Here is a 21,864-nt window from a genome sequence, read left to right as displayed (position 1 = left end):
GTGCTTCCATCTTTCCAGGTGCTCAGACCCAAACATGGGGTCCTCCCATCCTCCCAAACCCCACATTCCATCCATCTGCAGACCTGCCAGCACAACTTTCATGAAACAATCATTTCTCATCATAATCCAACCACCCCTTTGCACCTCTACAGCTCCCAGCTTGGGTAGAGCCACCATCATCTCACATCACCCCCCCACCACCACCAATTTGATCTCCCTCATCCCATCCTTGCTACAGTCTCTATTCTATGTAGCAACCCAAGACTGTAAGACAAATCTTGTCCCTCCTTTGCTCAGAACCCTCCATGGCTCCCCAGTTCTGTCACAATAAAACTCAAAATCCTTTCAATGACCTCCAAGGCTGTGTGAACTTATTTATTTGCTTACTTATCATTTGTCATCTGTTTCCCCCCTCTAGAATGTCAGTGACACAAGGATTCAAACACTGCCTGGCTCACAGCAGATGCTCAAAAAATATTTGATGAATTAATATCATTATTATAGTCATTGTCATTGGCCCACCTTCTATAGCACCATATCAGGCACTACTCCTCCAGCCAAAGACTTGGCAATCACCCTTACTTCCTCCCTCCCCTCAGCGCTCACGGCTAGATAGTCACCCCTCCTGTCCCCCCAAATTCAGCCTCTCTCTTCCCTGAGTTTCCAGCCCCCTGTACACCCTTTCCAAGCCACCTCCCTGACAGCCCAGATCAGACCATAAACTCTCCTGCCCCTGCTCACACACACTCTATAGCTCCCTATTGCCCTCTGCATAAAGCCTGAACTGTGATGCGGCCCACAGTTCTTGTGCTGTTGGGCCCTGCCCACCATTCCTCCACTCTGCCCCCACTCCCCAGATCCAGCCACCCTGGCCCCTTGTGAGTTCCACAAGCATACCACACTCTCTCCCACCTCAGGACATTTGCAGATGCTCTTCCTGCTGCCTGGAATGCTCTTTTCTCCCTTGTCACCACTCAACTTTTACTCCAACTTCAGCATCAGAGTAGCTTTCCTTGAGCCACCCTCCACCCCCATTATGCTTGCGCAGCACCAAGGCCTCTCATCACAGGTCGCAAATAATTTTACCCATGGAATTATTTGTCCGGCATATGCCCCCCCGCATCCTCCTGAGGGCAGGAATTTGCCTGGTGTTGTACTCCTGGCTCAGTGCCAGCAGACACTTACTATGCAGTATGTTGAAATAAATGAATGCACAAACTGTCTCCAAAAGTCTGAGTTTATGTCCGAAGACAAATGGCTTCCCAGCCTCCTAGCCCACAGCTTCCCAACTGTCCAGGACCCCTCATTTCCTTGCTGGAATCCAGGTGTAAGGATCTGACCGGGCTAGGGGATGGATGATGGGGGATGCTGCATCCCTTGCTTTTATTCTGCAAAAATCAGGACACTCAGCAAAGGGCCTTTGAGCAAGAGAGTAAGGAAGGAACTTAAAAGGGAGAGTCTGGGTTTACAAATCAACAACAAACAGAGTGGGCCCTGGGATGCAACCTGATTCCTGGGGAGTTCATCCACATGAGCTGGGGGCCTCAAGAAGGTGATGTTCGGTTCAAGGTTCTGATCTCAGGCTCCAGTTCTCAAATCCTCCGTTTAAAAGCCAGCCAGGGGATTCCCTGGTGGCGCAGTGGTTGAGAGTCTGCCTGCCGATGCAGTGGACACGGGTTCGTGCCCCGGTCCGGGAAGATCCCACGTGCCGCGGAGCGGCTAGGCCCATGACCCATGGCCGCTGGGCCTGCGCGTCCGGAGCCTGTGCTCCGCAACGGGAGAGGACACAACAGTGAGAGGCCCGCGTACCGCAAAAAATAAATTAATAATAATAATAATAATAATAATAATAATAATAATAAAAGCCAGCCGGGATCTGAAGTAGACTGGGCTTGTATCCTGGAGGCCTTAGGTGTCAGGTCTTAGGTCCTTGGAAGGCTCAATGGGCAGAGACTGAAGACCTAAATCCGAAGGATGCTGGGCCGGGGCCTGAGCCCGAGGGGAGTGGCCAATCCTGGTCCTTCAAACAAGAGGGCAGAAACTGGCATTCGGGGGCGGGGCCTGGACTTGCGGGGGCGGGATCAGACCCTCCAGGGGCGGAGCCTTGCCCTAAGTGGGTGTGACCTGCGCCACCAGGCTGCTTAATGAGCCTGGACTTCGACGGGCGTGGTCTATGCCGTCAGGATCTTGAGGGAGGGGCCTGGGCCCTCGGGGGCGGAACCTGGGCCTCTCTGGGCGGGGCTTGGGCCCCCGGGATCCTCAGGGGCACGCCGACCCGCAGGGCCGCGGAGGCAACGGCTCCACCTTGAGCCAGATGCCATTCTCCGTGCGCAGAATGAGCTCGGGCTTCCGCCGCACCTTGCGCGTTCGGTCCACGCTCAGGCGGAAGCGCAGCAGCGTCAGCGCCACGGCCACGCGCATCTCAGCCATGGCGAAGCTCTGTCCGATGCAGTTCCTGAAGGACGGGGAACAGGGGGCTCAGGCCCAGCCGCTGTGTGTGCGGGGTCCCTGGGATGTGGTAAATGACCTCCCCCTCTGAACCTCAACTTCCAGACAAAGGCATCATAGAGCCGTTAGGAGCAATGTGAGCCCAGAACTCAGGGCCTGGCATACAGTAGATAGTTGGTACCCATGGATGATATAGCAGAGTCTGATTTGGGGGCTTCCTGGTGTATTGAGGGCACAAAAAGGGTACCGGATTGGCGGGGACACCCGAGTGGACGTGGTTTCTGCTCCTGATGGGTGCATCCCTGATCTTCCACTGGCCTCGACGTTCCTCCTACGCTTCACCTGGACTGGGGAAAACAGAAGTACCTGGGTCCTGCAGAGAAGGGCATGTAAGCCAGCGGGGAGCGCTGCTGTGGGTTGTCCGGGTCAAAGCGATAGGGGTTGTACACCTAGGCAAGAGCAGACTGGGGGTGAGCCTGAGGGCTGGTTCAGCCATCCCAACCTGGTTCCCACCCTCAGCCTCTGGGGACCAGACCAGCAGGACAGAGAGAACCTCATTACAATCCAGCCACACCTGTCTCCTTCCCATTCCCACCACAGGGCCTTTGCACTTGCTGTTTCCTTCATGTGGAACACACTTTTCCCTGCTCCTCACTTTTCAGTGTGAATGTTTTCAGTTTCAGCTCAAACATCTCTTCTTTGGTAAGGCCTTTCCTCACAGTGTGAGCTAAAGTGCTCTCCCCCACCCCCCGACCCACTCCAGCTTTGTTTCCTTTGCACATTTATCAATATCCAAAATGATCTTGTTTATTAGCTTATTTGATTCCTCTGCACTTCACTGTGAGCTCCGTGAGAGCAAAGACAGTATCTTCTTCTGTCTTCAGTGCCCAACACTGCGTCTGACACACGGTAGATGCTCAGTAAAGATTTGCTGATGTAATGAATAAAGAGTGAATGGGTTGGACTTCCCTGGTGGCGCAGTAGTTAAGAATCCGCCTGCCAATGCAGGGGACACGCGTTCGAGCCCTGGTCCGGGAAGATCCCACATGCCGCGGAGCAACTAAGCCCGTGGGCCACAACTACTGAGCCCGTGCGCCACAACTACTGAAGCCCACGCACCTAGAGCCCGTGCTCCACAACAAGAGAAGCCACCACAATGAGAAACCTGCGCACTGTAACGAAGAGTAGCCCCCGCTCGCCACAACTAGAGAAAGCTCGTGCGCAGCAATGAAGACCCAACGCAGCCAAAAATTAATTAATTAATTTTTTTTAAAAAAAGAGTGAATGGGTGAATAAATGGGAGGAGTACTCAAGCCCTACACCCAGCCCTGCCATCTGGCTCCCTGGGGAGGAGGGGAGGGGAGGCCTTGCTGACCAAGGACTGCCCCTTCTGAGAAGAAAGAAGCTGAGAGAAGGGAAGGTTGGGGCAGGAGCTCACCTTGGAGTCAGGCCACACTGTAGGATTATGGTGGGTCCCATAGATGCTGACTAGGCAGATGATTCCTGTGGGGAGGGTGGGGTCATTGGGTCAGTGGAACCGAGGGAAACCAGGACCTCCTCTGGAGACCTACGCCTCCCCAGCTCTCCCTGGAGCCATGCTATTCCCACAAGCCATCTGCCACCCTTTCCTGCCCATCCTTCCCTAAAAAATTCTGCTGCCCCATCCACTCCCCCTGCTTCTCCATAAGAGGTTCCCATCACCATCTTTCTAGCTGCCATCCTGGCCACACAGGGATCTTTCTCACTCATATATCTGACATTGCTCCTCCTCAGCTCAAATACCTCCCATGGCTCCCTACTGCCCTGAGGATCAAGTTCAAATGCCTCAACCTGGCATTCAAGGCCTTTCACTGTCTGCACCCTGAGGCTCTGCTCCATAAACATGCTCTCATTTCCAACCCCCAAGGCTCACCTCTCACGTTCCCTCTTCCAGGCAGCCCTCCCTGCATTCCATCCCAGATACACCCATCTCCCTGCATTCCACCCCAGATACAGCCATCACTCCTTATTTGGGGCTGCTCCATCCGCTGTCCCTCCCTTTAGCCCATCCCTCACCCCATGTATCTGGGAATGTCTGTGCCCTGATGTATCTTCCCCAGTCTGGGTGGTACTCAAAGCTTGGGTCTGGGGATGAGGCTTCTCTAGATGCCCAGCATCACCCAGGACACAACCTGGTCTCCAGGGAATATCTGGCAACGGAATGAAATCAACCCTTCCCTACCTGCACTCTCACAGGACCCACCCTGCCACACCCACTCCTTCCTTTCTGCTTGGACTCACCAACCTCTATCTCCCCAGCACACACACACACAACTGAGTCTCCCCCATCACCCCAGAAGCAACAGGCTATAAACTGCCTACAGGATGGTGCACCTGGGGCAGGCATGGCCAGGCCCCCATGGGCAATAGAGCAGGCAGGCAGCAGGGAGCACATGGAGGGCACCTTTGGGGATGATGCGCCCATCTGGGAGCTTAATGTCCTCCGTGCAGCGGCGGGAAACCAGGGTCACAGGTGGGAACTGGCGGAGGCTCTCCTTGATGCACAGAGTGGTGAAGGGCAGCTGGGTTAGGTCGCCCCTGGGGAATGTGGAACAGTGGGTAAGTAGGGTCCAGGCCATGGTGCCACCCCCTTCCCCAGACACATATACACACACATATGCACAGGCAATTAGGAGCAGCTGCAGGAAAACAGTCCAGGATCTCAGACTTGCCCCAACTTCAGGCATTTGCAGTTGTGCCCTGCACACACTTCTAACCCTCAGCAAGTAAAATATCTGACCTTGACCAATCAGAGGAGCACTAGTCGGATGTCTGTGAGCCCAGCATTAACCCTTTAACTGATGAATTATGTGGAGGTCAGGGGGCATCCCTGGGGAGGTGCCAGGACAGCCAGGGGGACCTGGGGTAGCAGCGATTTACCAGCCTGTATAGATCAATTTCAGTATTTATAAACCCATACATCCTCTTCTTACAGTACATTAGTTTTTTTCCTTTGGACTTCAGGGCACAAAATTGGATTAATTATAACCCTTGGTTTATGATTTAGATTGTTTTCTTTACACTAACAGATTATCTTTCATAGAAACTCTCTGTTGCTACCATAAAGGGCAAATGGCATGCCTGGCATAAAGGTATCCATAAATATAAACACCACTGGGAAAACAGAAGACAGTTATTAAATTCTGGCTAGATACCACCTCCTGCCCAATTCTCAGAACCTGAGGTATCTTCTCCCTTTGTTAAAAAGGCAGATTAGTAAGGATTAGCAAGGTGTTAAAGACACAATGGCACCAACTGAAAGTGTCTCCCTGAGGTCATAATCCAAATGGCTGACAATGAACCAAAAGGAACTTTCTCGCTGTTCAATGCTGTGTTTTCTTTGCATCGCCCAGAATCAGCTCCACACAGCACACATCTGAAGTAAATCAGATTATTATTCCTGATTCTTACACTTCCCCCTCCCCATTGGAGTTTTACACTATGCCCTTTGCCATGTGATTCTGAGTATCTTCTGCTCGGATGGCTGGAGCATATGTCCCACCCCATTCATGGTGGGATTGGCCAGATGACTTGCTTTAGCTAATGGAATGTTACAGTGCAAGCAGAGGTTTTAAGTTGTGTGGTTCTTTGTGCTTCTGGTGTCTGTCTTGAGGAGAACATGCCCAGCGTGGCTGCTGGTCCATGAAAAATGAGGAGACGTGGAAAAAACCTGAACCCAAACCTAAGCTTGGAAGCATCTCCACTCAACTCAGTGCAGCCCAGAGTAACAAGAGTAATATGCAGACAAGAGCAAGAAATATGTGCAGACAAGAGCAATAAATAAATGCTTGCTGTAAACCACTGAACTTAGGGGGCTGTTTGTTAGGCAGCATTATTGCAACCATTGCTGACTAAGACACTCTTAACTAAGAACTCCTGCATAATGAGGTAGGCATATGTGTTACTTGTCATCCCCATTTTACAGTTGAAGAAATTGAAATTCGAGAAGCTTAAGTGACTTGTCTGAGGTTAGACAGTCAGTAAGTGGTAGAGCAGAGAGATTAATACTCAAGGCTTTGAACTCAACCTGCCCCCACTACCCCCACGACCCCAGACTAACCACTCCAGTTCCTCCAGCTCCCGACCTTTCATGACTTCCTGGATCTCTTCCCGGCACTTCTCCTGGTACTCTGGATACTTGGCCAAGTTGAACAGCACCCAGGAGAGCCCGCTGGATGTTGTGTCATGACCTGCAGGCAGATAAGGAGCTTAAATGGATGCTGCCCAAAGATAGCGGAGATGCTGTCTTCAGAAAATGGGGCCCCTTCCCATCCTTCCCCAGCCACACCCCATGTCCTCACCTTCAAACATGAAGGTGTCTGCCTCAGCTCGGATGTCCTCATCTGACAGTTCCTTCCCATCTTCATCCTGGAATGGGCAGCAGACTCTGCTCAGCTCACTTCGTCCCACCTGCCACATCCCAGGAGTTCTTCCAAAGTCAAGACACCCCCTTCTTTATCTTAAGCCAAGCTGCAGGGGAAGGGATTACAGGCAGATAGATGCATGCAACTTGTCTAAGAAAGATGGAAAGAGAGCCAAAGATGAGAGGAAACAGGGACTTTGTATTTCTTCAGCAGCTCCTAGCACCAAGCATCCTGCCAGATGCCTGACAACAATCTTGTGATCAGGTCTTACGATCATCATGCTGTAAATGAGGCAACTGAGGCTCCGAGGGAGGACTTAGATGACTAAGGTCAAACATCCATGAAGCAGCAGAGCTATTATAGAACCGGAATCCAGGACTGTCTGAATCCAGAACCCAGGTGCTGCTCAGAAACTCCGCAGAAGCACCACAAATAGGTGACCACCTATCTCAGCAAGTGTCACATTTCTTCAAGGTCTTGTATTTCATCTTTGTGTTGTGAACTGAATTCTGTCCCTCCCCAGCCCCACCCCAGAACCCTTAAGTTGAAATCCTAACCCCCAGTACCTCAGAATGTGACCTAATTTGGAGATAAGCCTTTTGCAGAGGTGATTAAGTTACAATGAGGTCATTAGGGTGGGCTCTAATCCAATATGACTGGTGTCCTTATAAGAAGAGGAGATGAAAACAGACATGCACAGAGGGAAGATAATGTGAAGCCACAGGTGAAGACAGCCAGTTACAAGCCAAGGAGAGAGGCCTCAGAAGAAACCAACACTGAGAAAATTTATTTCTGTCATTTAAGCCACCCAGTGTGTGGCGCTTTTTTACGGCAACCCTAACGAACGAATACAGTCTTACGTGTTTTGCATCTGCCTGCATTCTAGATCCATGTTAGTTTGGATGTTTATCATTTTACACAATTGCTGCAACTCATGAGGAGGCTGTCCTGGGCAGAGCTCCACCCTCCAGGGTCCAGCCTCACCCTGGCCAGGAGCAGCACATCTATGAAGTCCAAGGTCTTGCCCTGCTTGGCCTTAAGCCAGGCCTCAGCCCCCAGCTGGTGTAGTGCCCGCCGCCGCTCCTGGATGACCTCCGTGGTGAAGTGATGCACGGTGTCACAGGCCTGCCGGAAACGCCGTCCGTCTGCTGTGCGATAGTAGATGAAGTCAATGTGGTGATGCAGGCGATACTGACGCCGGACCACCAGTGCGCTCAGCTCAATGATGGCCGAGATGTAATCACTCATCTTCCTGCCAGGGAGAAGAAAGGCCATGAGCAAAGCCCCGTACCCTAAGACAAGCTTCCTCTCCCACTGGGCAGGTTACAAAGAGAGGCCCTGACTTAACTCTATTTTCTTATTTCCTTGTATTCCTGATGCTCTGCCATCTGGGGCCTCACTGACTGGAGAGATACCGCCCCTCCCAGGACTAGCCATTTCTTAGAGATAGCAAATGACTCACCCAGGAGCATGCCTTTCTTTTGCAAACCAACCAATCCAGAGTCCATATGCCAAACGTTATTGGGTTGAGCCACTGGTAAATCGCTGCTGGTAAATCGCTGGTACCCCAGGTCCCCAGGCAGGTTGAGCCTGCCTTAATCACCCCAGGGCCAGGCACTGGATAACTTGGGGGCACCCCTGTGCCCCAGAGCCTGCTGAAATTATTCAAACTAGCCAATCCTAAGCCTGCATACCCTGCCTTTCCCATTCCTTCCTGTAGAACACCCCCAAAAATGTTTTTGCCATGCTTTCTCACTAAAATTAAATGGCTACAATCCACAGAGTGGGAGAAAATATTTGCCAATCATATACCTGATGAGAAGCTTGTATCTAAAATATATAAAGCACTCTTAAAACTCAATAATAAAAAAGACAAATAACCCAATTTTAAAATGGGGAAAGAATATAATAGACATTTCTCCAAAGAAGACATACAACTGGGCAACAAGCATATGAAAAGATGCTTAACAGCATTGGTCATTAGGGAAATGCAAAAAAAAACTACAATGAGATAACCACTTTACCCCAACTGGATGGCTATAATCAAAAAGACGGATAATAACAAGTGTTGATGAGGGTGTGGAGAAATTGGAGCCCTCACATACTGCTGGTAGGAATGTAAAATGGTGCAACCAACTTATGGAAAAAGTCTGGCAGTTCCAAAAAAGGTTAAACATAGAATTATCGTATAGCCCAGTAATTTTACTCTTAGGTATACACTCAAGAGAATGTAAAACATTCACACAAAACCTTGTACACAAATGTTTATAGCAGCATTGCTCACAACGGCCAAAGAATGGAAACAACCTTAATGTCTATAAACAGATGACTGGATAAGCAAAACGTGGTATTATGTGGTAAATGGAATATTATTCAGCAATTTTTAAAACGAATTATTGATAATTCAACTACAGCATGGTTGACTCTGAAAACAATATGTTGACTGAAAGAAACCAGAAACAGAAGTCTGTGTAATTCCATCTATATGAAATTTCCATAAAAGACAAATCTATAGAGACAGAAGGAAGATTAGTTATTGCCTAGATCTGGAGGGGACGTGGGAAGCGGGAGATGACTTCTAAAATGTACAGGGTTTCTTTTTGGTGAAAATATTCTAAAATTGATTATGGTGATGGTTGCACAACTCTGTGAATATACTAGAAACCATTGGTTGTATACTTCAAATGGGTGAATTGTATGGTATGTCAATTACATCTCAGTAAAGTTCTTATAAAAAAACGAAAAGAAAAACTAAATTGCAGGGGGCAGGATTGCAAAGAGCTGTCCTTAGTTCCGAAGCATGCTTGCTGTTTTCATGCACTAATCACCAACTGCCATTTTCTTGTTTATTTGTTCATGGTTACTGCCTGTCTTCCCACTAAAATGTAAGTTCCAGAAGAGCAAGACCTTATCTGTTTTGTTGACCACTGTATTCTACTCTAGAGCTGGCACACAGTAGGCACTCGATAAATATTTCTTGGATCAATTAATGAATTAATTACTAAGGCCATCTCTACCTTACCCAACTGAAACAATACCACTACAAGGCCCAGAGTAACAAAGTCAGCAGCCTGTTATTGAGGGCCTACTATGTGCTACAAACTTGACAGTCATTATGTCTCTTATTCCTTATATCCCCACTTAGACTGTAAGCTCCAAGGAATTGGGCTTAGTGCTTACCACCATATCCCCAGTGGCTAGCATAGTGCCAGGCACATAGTAGGTACACAACAAATATTTGATGAATGAATGAATGAACCACAGCTATGGTTATTTCATTCATTCGACAAATATTCACTTGACATCCATCATGTGCCAGGGCAGTGCTATATCATTTTATCCTTTAAACACTCTCAGAAGGTCAGGGATCGTCATCCCTATTTTACAAAGAAACTGAGGCTCAGAAAGTGTGGGGAGGGTCTTTCCAAAGACCACATACTTTTTGTGGAGGAATGAGTGAAACTAGCGTCTACCAAGCACCTACTGTATGCCAAGCTATTGACTCACATTATCCCCTATAATTCTCATACGATGACTGTGGGGACGGGATGGAGATGTCCATTTTGGGGATGAGGAAACAGGCTCAGAGAGGTGATGTCAGTTTCCCGGAACCACACAGCCTGTCGGTGACACAGCATGAGTCGCGCAGGAGTGCCTAACAGCTAAGACTTTCCTTTTTCCTCTCATCACCTCGTCCCTGGAGCAGCTGACTCCATGTTCCCCAGGGAGGCCACACTCACTCCTGGCAGTTGCTGTTGTAGCTGAAGACACATTTCTGAAGACTGTCCAGGGTCATGAGGCTGACATGCTCAAACATGTCAAGGGAGACTTCTGAGCCCTCTGCCAAGCGCTGCCATTTAGCCTGAAAGAGAAAGACACGTGGCAAATGGGCATGGAGACCACAGACCTTCAGCCGGGCTGACAATGACCCAGCTGCAAGTTCACTACAAGACCACTTTACAGATAAAGGAAGTGAGGCTTCCTGGCATCACATGGTTTGCCCATGAGCTGGAGCCTGGACCAGCCTCACTTCCAGGATACCCTCTTGCCAAGAAACCTTGGGACTCACATGCATGATATTGGTGCACTGGTTGAAGATCTTCATGTAGGGCTTCAGTATGTCAAAGTGGAAGGCAGGTGTCAGCAGGCGGCGGTGGCGGCTCCACTTGTCACCTTTGCTGAGCAACAGCCCATCTCCTGGACCCAGAAGACCAAGGTTAAGGACCTCACCAAGAAACCCCACACCCCGCCCCCTCTTTCCTGAAGCCCCAGCTCCAGGCTACCCAGTCCCGAGCTCACCCAGCCAAGGTTTCAGAAAACCATAGAAAAGGTCATCCTTGGGGGCAATGGCAGCTGTGGAGAGAGAAGAGGTGATGATGTCTCAAAACAGAGTTTTGACCCTTGACCTCTGCTTATGACCTCCTTGGGCCTCCACTTTGGGCTCTCACCTCCCACGTCACCCCTCCAGTCCAATCCTCCACACCTGCCCCAAAGAGAGCCTTATGACATGCTGATCTGAACATGAGCCTTCCCTGCTCAAACACCTCCCATGGCTCCCTAAAACCTTTGTTAAAAAGTTCAAGCTCAGGCTAGCACTGAAAGCCCTGCCCTATCTTGCTGCTGTATGCCTCTCCCATCTCATCCTTCAGCATACACCAGATAACGCCGCACGTTGTCCCTCACTTCCAAACCTTTGCCCAGGCTGTGCTCTCTCTCCAGTATGGCTTTCTTCACCTGATTCTTCTCCTAATCCACCCCCTCTTTTCTGCCAACTCGGGCCATCTGAATTACACCTCCTGTGCTCCCAGCCTCCAGCCTCGCCCTTTCCAGTCTGTCCCGTACCCTAGACCCAGGGGGATCTTACTTGACTCTAGATCTGACCATGTCCTTTTCTGCTCACACACCCATCAGCCTCAAGCACAGCTGCTCAGCCCATCTACAAAGCCTTGAATGACGTATCACAGTCCAGACCATTCTCAGAACACCTCTATCCTCCACCACAACCACCCCTCCCCGCACACACCCAACTTGGTAACGTCATAGAAGTTTTCTCAGGTCCTTGAAAAGCTGTGTTCTCTCTCTGTTCTGAGTCTTTCCACCAGGCGCCCTCTCTGCCTCAAACACTCTTTCTTCATTCTTCCAGTCTCTGCTTGGATGCCATTCCCTCTCCCACCAATCACTCTGGATTGTATCCATCCAGTTACAAGCCCTTTGAAGGGAGGGACCTTGTTGATCACTAACATATTGGTGCTAAATAAATTTTTATTGTATGAATGAATTAACCAATCAAAGGATGAATGAATGAGAACTATCAATGGGTAGATGGATGGATGGTTGGATGGTTGGATGGATGGATGGATGGATGATGGGTGGGTGGGTGGTTGGATGGATGAGTGAATGCATTCCCTTTCTATGTGCTGAATAGATCTGGGACCGAATGGGCAGGGCCCAGGAAGGAAGTACCTGAAACTCAAGAGATGTCACTTTTACCTGAAATATGATTCAGCCACCTACACACACACACTCCCCAGGCATTGGCCAATTGTATGCACAATCATCTGTCCACTCGTTCTCCCACTCTACACACCTCTGCTGCCACCTTTCTGTGCCCAACCCATGCTGGGCAATGCTGGGGCCCCAGAGATGGCTCAGCTCCACACCCTGCCTGGAGGAGCTCTGGGTGTAGAGGGAAAGGGAAGCAGAGGCATGCCATGTAATTAGCAAGAAGGTAGAATGTGTGCCAGGAGCAGAGGGAGGCACAGAGAAAGGGTTGCTAGAAGTCAAGGCAGACTTCCAGGAAGAGGCAGCTTTGGAGGAGGAGGTGGGAGTCTAGTCACTCCTCTCCTCTCTGGGCTCTGGACTCCACGCTAGGCCCTTCAGGGGTCTTTCTGACACACAAACTTGTCCAATGGCTATCCTGCTCAAACACCTGCCATGACTCCCTAACACCCCCAAGATAAAACACAAGCTCTTCACTTTGTACATAGGTGCTCTGAGTCCAGCTCCTGTCTCATTTCCTACTTCTCCCCACATGTCATCTTCACTCCAGACACCCCAAGTCACCTGAATTCCCCTGGCACTTTTACACATCTGCACTTTTGCACTTAGGACCCTCTACCTGGGACCTCTCACCAGGCAAACTCCTATGCATCCTTCAAAGCCCAGTTTCACTGATGCCTCCTCCAGGAAACCTTCTCCAAACCTTCTCTCCAGCCGAACCCTTGCTCTGCCATCCTCAGGTCCCTCCTCTAATCCAACCCTCAGCACTCAATGCCAGGAGAGCCTGTGTCCAGGCTGCCTCTCCCATCACTTTCCTCTCCAGTAACAAGGAGATGGTAACATCTACCCTGAAGAAGGTCATATAAGAAAAGCCCCCACAAGTGCCCAGCAGGAAGCTGCATATTACTGTGGTTGAGAGCTTGGCCTCTGGGCTGGCCAGGTCTGGGTTCAAATCCCAGCCCTAACTGGTTGTGTAAACTTGGGCAAGAAAATCGAACAATCTTGCCTACCTCATGGCAACCCTACAAAAACTCAATGAACTAATGTGCTCCTGGCACACAGTAGGTGCTCATTAAATATTCGTGCACATAAATGAATAACTAACCAACTGTTGGCTATTTTTACTACTGTGACTATAATTATTGCTCAGTGGTGTCAAGAACTTGTGAGATGAATATCTGGGTCCCCAGCTCACAGCAGGACCCTAATAGGGAAAAATGAATGCACAGACACCATGGAAAACAGTTTGGTGGTTCCTTGAAAAGTTAGACATAGAGTTCCCACATGACCCCACAATTCTACAACTAGGTACCTACCCAAGAGACATGAAAATATATGTCCAAAACTTGTACACACATGTTCATAGCACCATTATTCATAACAGCCAAAAGGTAGAAACAACCCAAATGTATCTCAGCAGATGAATGGATAAGCAAATATGGTATATCCATACATCCATACAATGAAATATTACTCAGCTTTAAAAAAGAATGAAGTCCTGGGCTTCCCTGGTGGCGCAGTGGTTGAGAGTCCGCCTGCCGGTGCAGGGAACACGGGTTCGTGCCCCGGTCCGGGAAGATCCCACGTGCCGCGGAGCGGCTGGGCCCGTGAGCTATGGCCGCTGAGCCTGTCCTGATCATTGCTACAATGTGGATGAACCTATAAAACTATTCTGAGTGAAAGTCATCTGCAAAGGACCACATTTTGTATAATTCCTTTCCTATGATATATCCAGAAAGGGAAAATCCATAGGGACGGAAAGTATTTACCACTGGATGAAGTGAAGGGGGAATAGGAAGTGATAACTTAATGGCTATGGAGTGTTTTATGGGGTGATGAAAATGTTTTGAAACTAGGGAGAGGTGACAGTTGCACAACACTGTGAACACACTAAATACCTTACACTTTAAAATAAGTAATTATATGGTATGTGATTTCAGCTCAATTTTTAAAATGAATATATGAAAACAAGCTACAATTAAATGCCTGTATATCCTGCCTTGTCTTCTATAAAGCATTCTCACCTACTTTCTCTGTATACCCCAAATGCCCCTTAAAAGATGAAGAAACAGAGGTTCTAAGAAGAGTCATGCCTTTCTCAGGGCCCGTCAGCTATGTGGGTTTAAGCTTAGAGGAGCAAACCCCTGAGATGTGGTCCCAAGGAGGCCCCAATAGGGGATGGAATTTAAGACTTAGGACCAGGTATGTCCAATCTCAGGCAGGCGGGCATGGAGGGGCCCGGACACCTTGGGGCCAGGAGGCCTGACTCCAGGTTGCCTCTCCTGACTCACACAGCCCCACCCTCCCCAAGCTGGAGTCTCCCATCCAGCTCCTCCAGTGGGGGAGGCACTGGATATCCTGCCTGTCCTGAGAGAGGGGAGGGGAGAGGAGAAGAAGAGGCCTGAGCATCTACTAAAGTGCCAAGCTTATGATGGGGGCTCTACTCCCTGGTCTACTTGGGGTCTCATAACCATGCAGGGTGACGCTCAGAAAACAGATGCTCTGAGCTGGTGGAGAGGGGAGGGAGGGGGAAAGAAGGAAAGAAAAAAGATATTAAAAAGGCAGAAGAGAAAAAACCTTTATTAGCACCAACCCACACTATATTACTGACTCTTCACAACCACCCTATTTTACAGATCAGAAACTGAAGCGATGAGAAGCTAGATGAATTACTGGGTCACACAGCAAGTACATGCTCCAGGCTGGATTCAAACCCAGCCCACCCAGTCCTGGCCCAGGACTCTGTGCCCATCCCTTGGAAGAGTCACCCTTCCCAGGGTCCAGGTTTCCCTCTTTGTTCAGTGGGGATGGTCATTCCCTTACAAATGCAATAATGGGGGACACTGAGGTATGAGGAGGGCAGAGCTGGGAAAGGGAAGGATGGCAGCCCCTTCCTCCTTCATGGCTCAGGGGGCAGCCTTGAAGGTGGTCTCCATACGTGTGTTTGCAGAGACCAAAGCTGAGGCCAGAGGTCCTAAAATTCCTGGAGCTCTTTACTTCCCATCCTTCCTCTCTCAAATGTCCCCTTATGCCTCTGGAGATGCCCAGGTACATGAGAGGCCACCCTGAGGGCCCAGAGCCCCACTTATGAGGAAGATGGTGCTAGACACAGACACATTCAGCGCTAAATGGTTAGGAGTGAGAATGGGAGAGTCTAGAGGAGAGACCTATGGTCTGTCTGGGGGATCAAAGGAGGCTTCCTGGAGGAGACAGTCATTAGAGCTGCATGTTGAAGCCTGAGCAAGAGCTTGCCAAGCACCCTTGGGAATCCTGCACCTTGAGATAGGTGTGGATGGCAGAAGGGAGAAGCAATCCATCTACCTCTCCCTCTCTGCCAGTCAGGGCCAGCCTGCAGGCTGCGATAGCCGCAGTGGGAGTGTCCGAACCCAAATGATAGGAGTGCCATGGCTTAAAATTGAGCAACAACCATTTAACAAAAGCGTGGGCAAACAACTCCTATCCGAACATGTCTGCTCTGACTCTGAGAGGTGAACATCCTCCAAAAGTTCCTAGGAATTTTATTGTCACGCCTTTTCCCACGCTGTTCCCATTATCTGTATTGCCGTTGTGGCTTTGGTAAACCCCTATTGATCCTTCAAATGGCCCTTCTCCTGGATAGCCCACCTGCCTAGAAACCCAGGTAGGCTCTGGGAGTTGAGGGTTTACTCATCACTCAGAGGCCCAGCCCACCTACCTGAGGCCCCCACCAGGGGCTTGATGTAGTCAGGGTGCACCAGAACCAACAGTGGCAGGACAGGTCCTATCCACACCAGGATCACATGGTGCATGCTGTCCAGCACCTTCTTCTCATCTTGGAGGCCTGTCTCATTCGGGAGATACTGCAGAGGGTGGCAGAGAAGGGTAGTGAGAAGGTGTCCAGCCCTGGCTTCCCCCAGCCCTTCCCTTCCACCACTTTCCCTGCCCTCAAAACAAGCCGGGAAGAGCTGTATGATTGTGGGCAGTTGGCTGCACCTCACTGAGCCTCCATTCCCTCATCTGAAAACTGGGGGAAAAGTCAACTCCCCTTCTGAGGGTAGTTGAGAGGATTCATGAAATAGCAAAGTGGAAGAGCCCCAGCACAGGGCCTGACACACAGCTGGTGTTCAAGAAATAAAAGCAGTAAGAGTAAACACAATAATGATAATGGTTGGCACTTATCTAGGACCTCTATGTTCGTAATAAAATATTACTAGTATTGTTCTCTTTACCACATACACATGCTTGCAGTTGGGTGCTGCCGTGGGCATTTTTCAGATATTCATGCATTCAGCCCACACAAGAACCCTATGACGTAGGGTTCTTGTGTGGGCTGAATGCATGAATATCTGAAAAATTTTCCCCATTTTACTTTACTCAGAAGGGTCAAATGATTTGTCTTAAGTTACAGGTGAGTAAAGGGACTGTCGTGGTTTGGGCTCCCCTAGAAGCAGGACCTGAGACAAGGGTTCTAGGGCAAGCAGTTTATTTGGGGGGTGATTCCCCAGAAACATGGGTGGGGAGAGGAGAAGTGAGATAGAGAGGAAAGGCAGCCAGCAAAGAGTGGTCAAGGGAATTACTCCCATGGGCAACTGGGGCTCAGTCCCATTGGGGACCTCTGGGGGGACATCCATCTCAGAGTCAACCCACCTGAGGGTGAGGGGGCTGGGGTGTTTTTATACCAACTCCCCTAGTCCCATAATCACTGGCTGAGGTTGAAGTTCACAGTCCGCCCGTGCAGAGTGGGCTTCAGCTGCTAGTGAAAGCCCTAGAATACAGGTGCTAGCAACTAGAAGTCATCCCACTGCAGCCAGAAATGGGCCGAGAGGATGTGCGCAGACACTGGCATCACCTGCCATAGCGGTAAAGCCAGGATTTGAACACAGGCCCCCAAGCTCCAAAATGCCTGCTCTTAAACAACATGTTCTATGAGGCAGAGCACTTCAGGCTCAATGTCAGATGGATCTGAGCTCAAATCCACCCTCAGCAGCTGTGTGATCTTGGGCAAGTCACCTAACCTCTCTGAGCCCCAAAGATCGAATCCATAATATAGGGCAGGTCCATCCCTATTTCATAGGCTATGAGAATTGGGAGACCTCAGATATAAAGGAGCCTAACCCAGTGCCTGGCCAGTGGTAGGGTCCAGCAATGGTAGAATGAATGAATGAATGAACAAATGACTCCTCTCTGGTTTCTGTGTCTCCTTCTTGATCAGGTTCAGCGCTGAGCCTGTCCACACCCAAGGGAGATCATGGCATCATCCAGGTCTCATGGCCTGGGAGGCAGGATGGGCCCACGGGATCAAGGCTGGACTTCAGAACTGGCGCTGGCCAACCACTCATGGTGCCCATGGCACCAGAGCCTGGCCACTATTTCCAAGACCACCATCCATGCCAGAGGGCTTCCTGAAGTAAGGGCATTGGATATGGGGCATGAAAAATGAGTAGAAGTTCATCTAACAGAGAAGGATATTCTGGGCAGAGGGCACAGTTTCGGCAAAGGCCATGGAGGTGGAAAGTCAGAGCCTTGTTCCAGGAGCAGAAAGTCATTCTATGGAACTAGAGGGAGATGGTAGAACAGGTGAGTAGGGTGGGGGTTGGAGTCTAAAGGGACTTGAACTCCAGCTGAGAAGCTGAGGCTTTCTCAGGACATCAGTGGGGAGCCATGGAGGGTGTATAAGCAGGGGAGGGACATGGCTGGATTCAAGAATCCTTCTGGGACCAGGATGAGGGATGGACTGGAGGGGTAAGACTAAAGGCAGGAGCCCAGTGAGGAGGCTGGACCATGGAACAGCAGGAGAGGAGGAGGCCTGAGCAGTGGTTGGAGAATGGGAAAGAGGGAAGAGATTCAGGCACAAACAGCCAAAACTTGGTGAGTGCTGGCTCCAGGAGGATAATAAAATGAATGTTTCTTGCACTATTGAGTGGAAATGTGTCTCCTGCTTCCCTCTTCCAAGACCCTCACTCCAAGCAGTATCTAAAATGTGTCCAGAATCACTTGTTACTTCCAGTCTCCGCAGGACCCAGGAATTGAGCACGTACATCCACCATGGTGTAGCAGGCTCAGTGCCCAGCATGCCACAGACACGACTTCAGGAATCGTTGAAACAATCCCACGAGATTATTAGGAATGATTATAGTTCCACGTTGCAGATGTGTCAACTGAGGCACAGGGAGGTGAAATAGCTTGCTCAGGGTCACACAGGCAGCACATGGTAGAGACTGGCAAGTCCACACTGATGACCACTGGCCCCAAACTGCCTCTCCAAAGTCTTTCTCCAAGTTCAGCATGAGGCCTGAACCAGGAAGGTCTCCACAACTGTCCCTCAGTTTCATTTAGACCTGGAAGGGGGATCAGCTGAGTCCAGCAGGGAAATAGGGGCTGGACTCTGGCCCCAAAAGCCTCAGCACCCTCAGGAGTCTGACTTTCTCTCTTCTGACCTCTGAAGCCCTTTTAGAAAAGTCCAGCCTTTCTCATCCAGAAGGTAGAGGGGCAAGGGTAGACGGCTAAGATCAGGGATGCTGGAGCCAGACAGCCTGGGTTTAAACCCAGACGCTGCCACTTACAAGCTCTGTGACCTAAGGCCAGCTACTTAACCTCTCTGTGCCATAGTATTCTCTGGAGAAAAATGGAGATAGTCACAGGACCTACCTTCTAAGATTGTCAAGAGGACCAAATGAGTTAATATTTATAAAGTGTCTGAAATAATACTTGGAATATATATGTGAAATAAGAAATGAAATGAAAGAAAAGGGTTGGAATCCTCACCTGGGACCACAGCATTAAAGAGAAAGAGAGAGTAGGTGAAACCACATTGCGGGGTAGGTGAAGCAACAAAATCTACAGGGGTGCCCCGCCTCCCACTCTGGGATTTCACAAGCACTGGTACCTGTTGCTACAGCAATAGCCTGGAATTGAAGAGAGAACTTTAGAGTCAGCTCTGCCTCATCCAAGCTGTGTGATCCTGGGTTCCTGCTTGCCCTCTCTGAACCTCAGTCTCACTCAGATCCTGTAAAATGGGTCTGTTCATGGCTCCAACTAGATTCTTGGGGGGATGAGGGAAGCCAGCAAGTCCATCATCCTTACTGAACATCTGTACCTGCCCTGCCCTGCCCAGCCCACCTGCCCGGCCACACACACCATGCCCAGGTGGCCCAGCAGCCAGCTGCGCCGGGGCGGCTGGGGGAAGCAGCGCAGTCGGCAGCAGGTGGTATAGAAGTGCCAGCAGAGCCTCAGGAACTGCAGCAGCAGACGGAAGAGGAAGAAGAGCAGGGAGAGAAGCAGCCCGGACAGGGCATACAAACGGAACGCCGTCTTCTCCAATCCCAGGAGGTGCAGCAGGTGCTCTGTGATGGGCAGCATCCTGGGGGGACACATAGGGTGGGGGTCAGTGCAGGTGGGAACCACCCTCTGGCCACATGTGTGCCATACACACGATGACCTGTGGAGCCAAGCGTGATGTGCCTGGCACATAGTAGGCACTCAATACATGTAAGTCCCAGACACCAAGGATGCTTCTTCCCAGAGCAGTGACCTCCAGCCAGCTGGCCCCACCCATATGCCCTCAGCCTTGACTTCTCAGGGCATCTCTCCCAACGTCTCTGCTCATGCACAGGTGGCCAGAGTATTAGAAAATTGAAACAAACTCCCTCCCCTCCTCCTTGCCAAAAGTAGCTCTCAATCAATGACTGAGGAGCATTGCTGGATAAATAATCCAGCTCCTTCTTTCCAGTGCAATGACCCACATGATATAAAATGAAGCATTTTAAAGTGAGCAATTCAGTGGCATTAATACATTCACAATGCTGTGCAACCACGACTTCTATCTAGTTCCAAAACACTTCCATCACCCCAAAAGGAGAACCCGTCTCCATTTAGCAGTCCACTCCCCGCTTCCCCCACTCCCGGAAACCACTAATCTTTTTTGTCTCTACGGATTTACCTATTCTGGACATTTCATATAAAGGGAATCATACACAGCGACTTTTCATGTCTTTTGTGGCTTCCTTCACTCAGAATGATGTTTTCAAGGTTCATCCACTTTGTAGCACGTATCAGTGCTTCATTTCTTATACTGCTGAGTAATAGTCCATTGTAAGAATTTATCACATTTTGTTTATCCATTCATCTATTGGACATTTGGGCTGTTTCCACCTTTTGGCTACTATGAAATGTGCTGCTGTGACCATGCATGTATATGTATTTGTTTGAGTCCCTGTTTTCAATTCTTTTAGGTTCACTGCCTTCTCCCTTATTGGTCTTTTCTGTGATCACTTCCCACATAAACTACTTGCACTCAAATCCTTGCCCTAGCGTCAGCTCCTGAAGGAACCAAAACAGAGTGGGTGTGTGCCAATAATACTAATAACACAGTGACCAGGTGTAGAGCACTTACTACCTGCCATGCACCACCATCAGGGGGGTGCCTCATTTCATGGAATCTTAAAGCAATCCTTGAAGGCAGGTCCCGTCATTCTCTCCGTTTTCAAGACAATTCAAGCTCAGTGCCTCCAACTCACGGGAGTTGGGAGCTGGCAGGGGTCCCCTGAACCCCCACCAAGGCCAACCTCAATCAATTTGAGGGCCCATGGATCTCAGACAACACCAAGGAGACTGCTGAAAATGCTCAGGTCCTGCTCTCATCAATCTTTTCCACTCAGTCCTATGAGCCAAGGGTTCCCTCTGTGCTCCCACCTCCTTGGGCAACACAGCTAAAGAAACCCTGCACTGCAGGTTCTCACCTGTGTCCTCAACACCCACCCACCCCTGCCAGGGGTGCCCCCCCCCCAGGGTCTCCAACCCACTGGCTCTTCCACCAGCCAAAGTCCAACCACATCATCCAGGCAGAGGTGAAGTTTCTGTTGGTTGCTGTGTCCTGGGAAAGCAGGTGGATGGGTCATTACCAAGTGTGGAGGACCCCATTGGAATGGTCTGACTTACAAGGCAGATGACATGACGACTCATTAGGATGGCTACTATCAAAGAAAGAAAGTAAGAAAATAACAAGTGTTGGCAAGGATATGGAGAAATTGGAAACCTATGCATTGCAGGAGTGAATGTAAAATGGTGCAGCCACGCGGAGAACAGTATGGTGGTTCCTCAAAAAATTAAACATAGAATTACCGTATGTTCTAGCAATCCCACTTCTGGGTAGATCCCCAAAAGAAGTGAAAGCAGGGACTCAAACAGATATTTGTACACTCATGTTCATGGTGGAACTATTCACGATAGCCAAAAAGTGAAAGCAACCCAAGCATCCATCAATGAAAAAATGGATAAACAAAATGTGGTCCATTCATACAGCAGAATATTATGCAGCCTTAAAAAGGAAGGAAATTGTAACACATGCTACAACATCGATGAAACTTGAGGACATTATGCTAAATGAAATAAGCCAGACACAAAAGGACAAATACTGTATGATTCCACTTATATGAGGTCCCTGGACTGGTCAAATTCATAGACACAGAAAGGAGGATGGTGGTTGCCAGGGTCTGGGGGAGGGGGAAATGGTGAGTTAATGTTAACAGATACAGGG

General features: G+C 49.6%; 1 protein-coding gene across 2 annotated transcripts in view; it reads right to left on the bottom strand.

Moving 5' to 3' along the window:
* Positions 1-1,238: 1,238 nt before the first annotated feature.
* The window catches only part of CYP4F22 (cytochrome P450 family 4 subfamily F member 22), a 28,168-nt gene continuing 7,542 nt past the window's right edge, over positions 1,239-21,864 (bottom strand). The window contains exons 2-13 of one of the 2 annotated variants that reach the window (XM_007101431.4): positions 19,467-19,689; positions 16,045-16,189; positions 11,151-11,204; positions 10,921-11,048; positions 10,592-10,713; positions 7,836-8,103; positions 6,789-6,855; positions 6,548-6,677; positions 4,892-5,025; positions 3,887-3,951; positions 2,815-2,897; positions 1,239-2,455 (exon numbers count right to left, since the gene is read on the bottom strand). In XM_007101431.4, coding sequence (XP_007101493.2) covers positions 2,260-2,455; positions 2,815-2,897; positions 3,887-3,951; positions 4,892-5,025; positions 6,548-6,677; positions 6,789-6,855; positions 7,836-8,103; positions 10,592-10,713; positions 10,921-11,048; positions 11,151-11,204; positions 16,045-16,189; positions 19,467-19,688 — 1,614 coding nt within the window. In that variant the 5' untranslated portion in view covers position 19,689 and the 3' untranslated portion in view covers positions 1,239-2,259. Of the gene's footprint in view, positions 2,456-2,814; positions 2,898-3,886; positions 3,952-4,891; positions 5,026-6,547; positions 6,678-6,788; positions 6,856-7,835; positions 8,104-10,591; positions 10,714-10,920; positions 11,049-11,150; positions 11,205-11,542; positions 11,577-16,044; positions 16,190-19,466; positions 19,690-21,864 lie in introns of those variants that run through there. The other variant, XM_055080528.1, reaches the window with a different exon arrangement.

The sequence above is a fragment of the Physeter macrocephalus genome, chromosome 2, assembly GCF_002837175.3.
Source record: "Physeter macrocephalus isolate SW-GA chromosome 2, ASM283717v5, whole genome shotgun sequence".
Lineage (NCBI taxonomy): Eukaryota > Metazoa > Chordata > Mammalia > Artiodactyla > Physeteridae > Physeter > Physeter macrocephalus.
The sequence above is the reverse complement of the archived record's forward strand: the minus strand, read 5'-3'. Positions and strand labels throughout refer to the sequence as shown.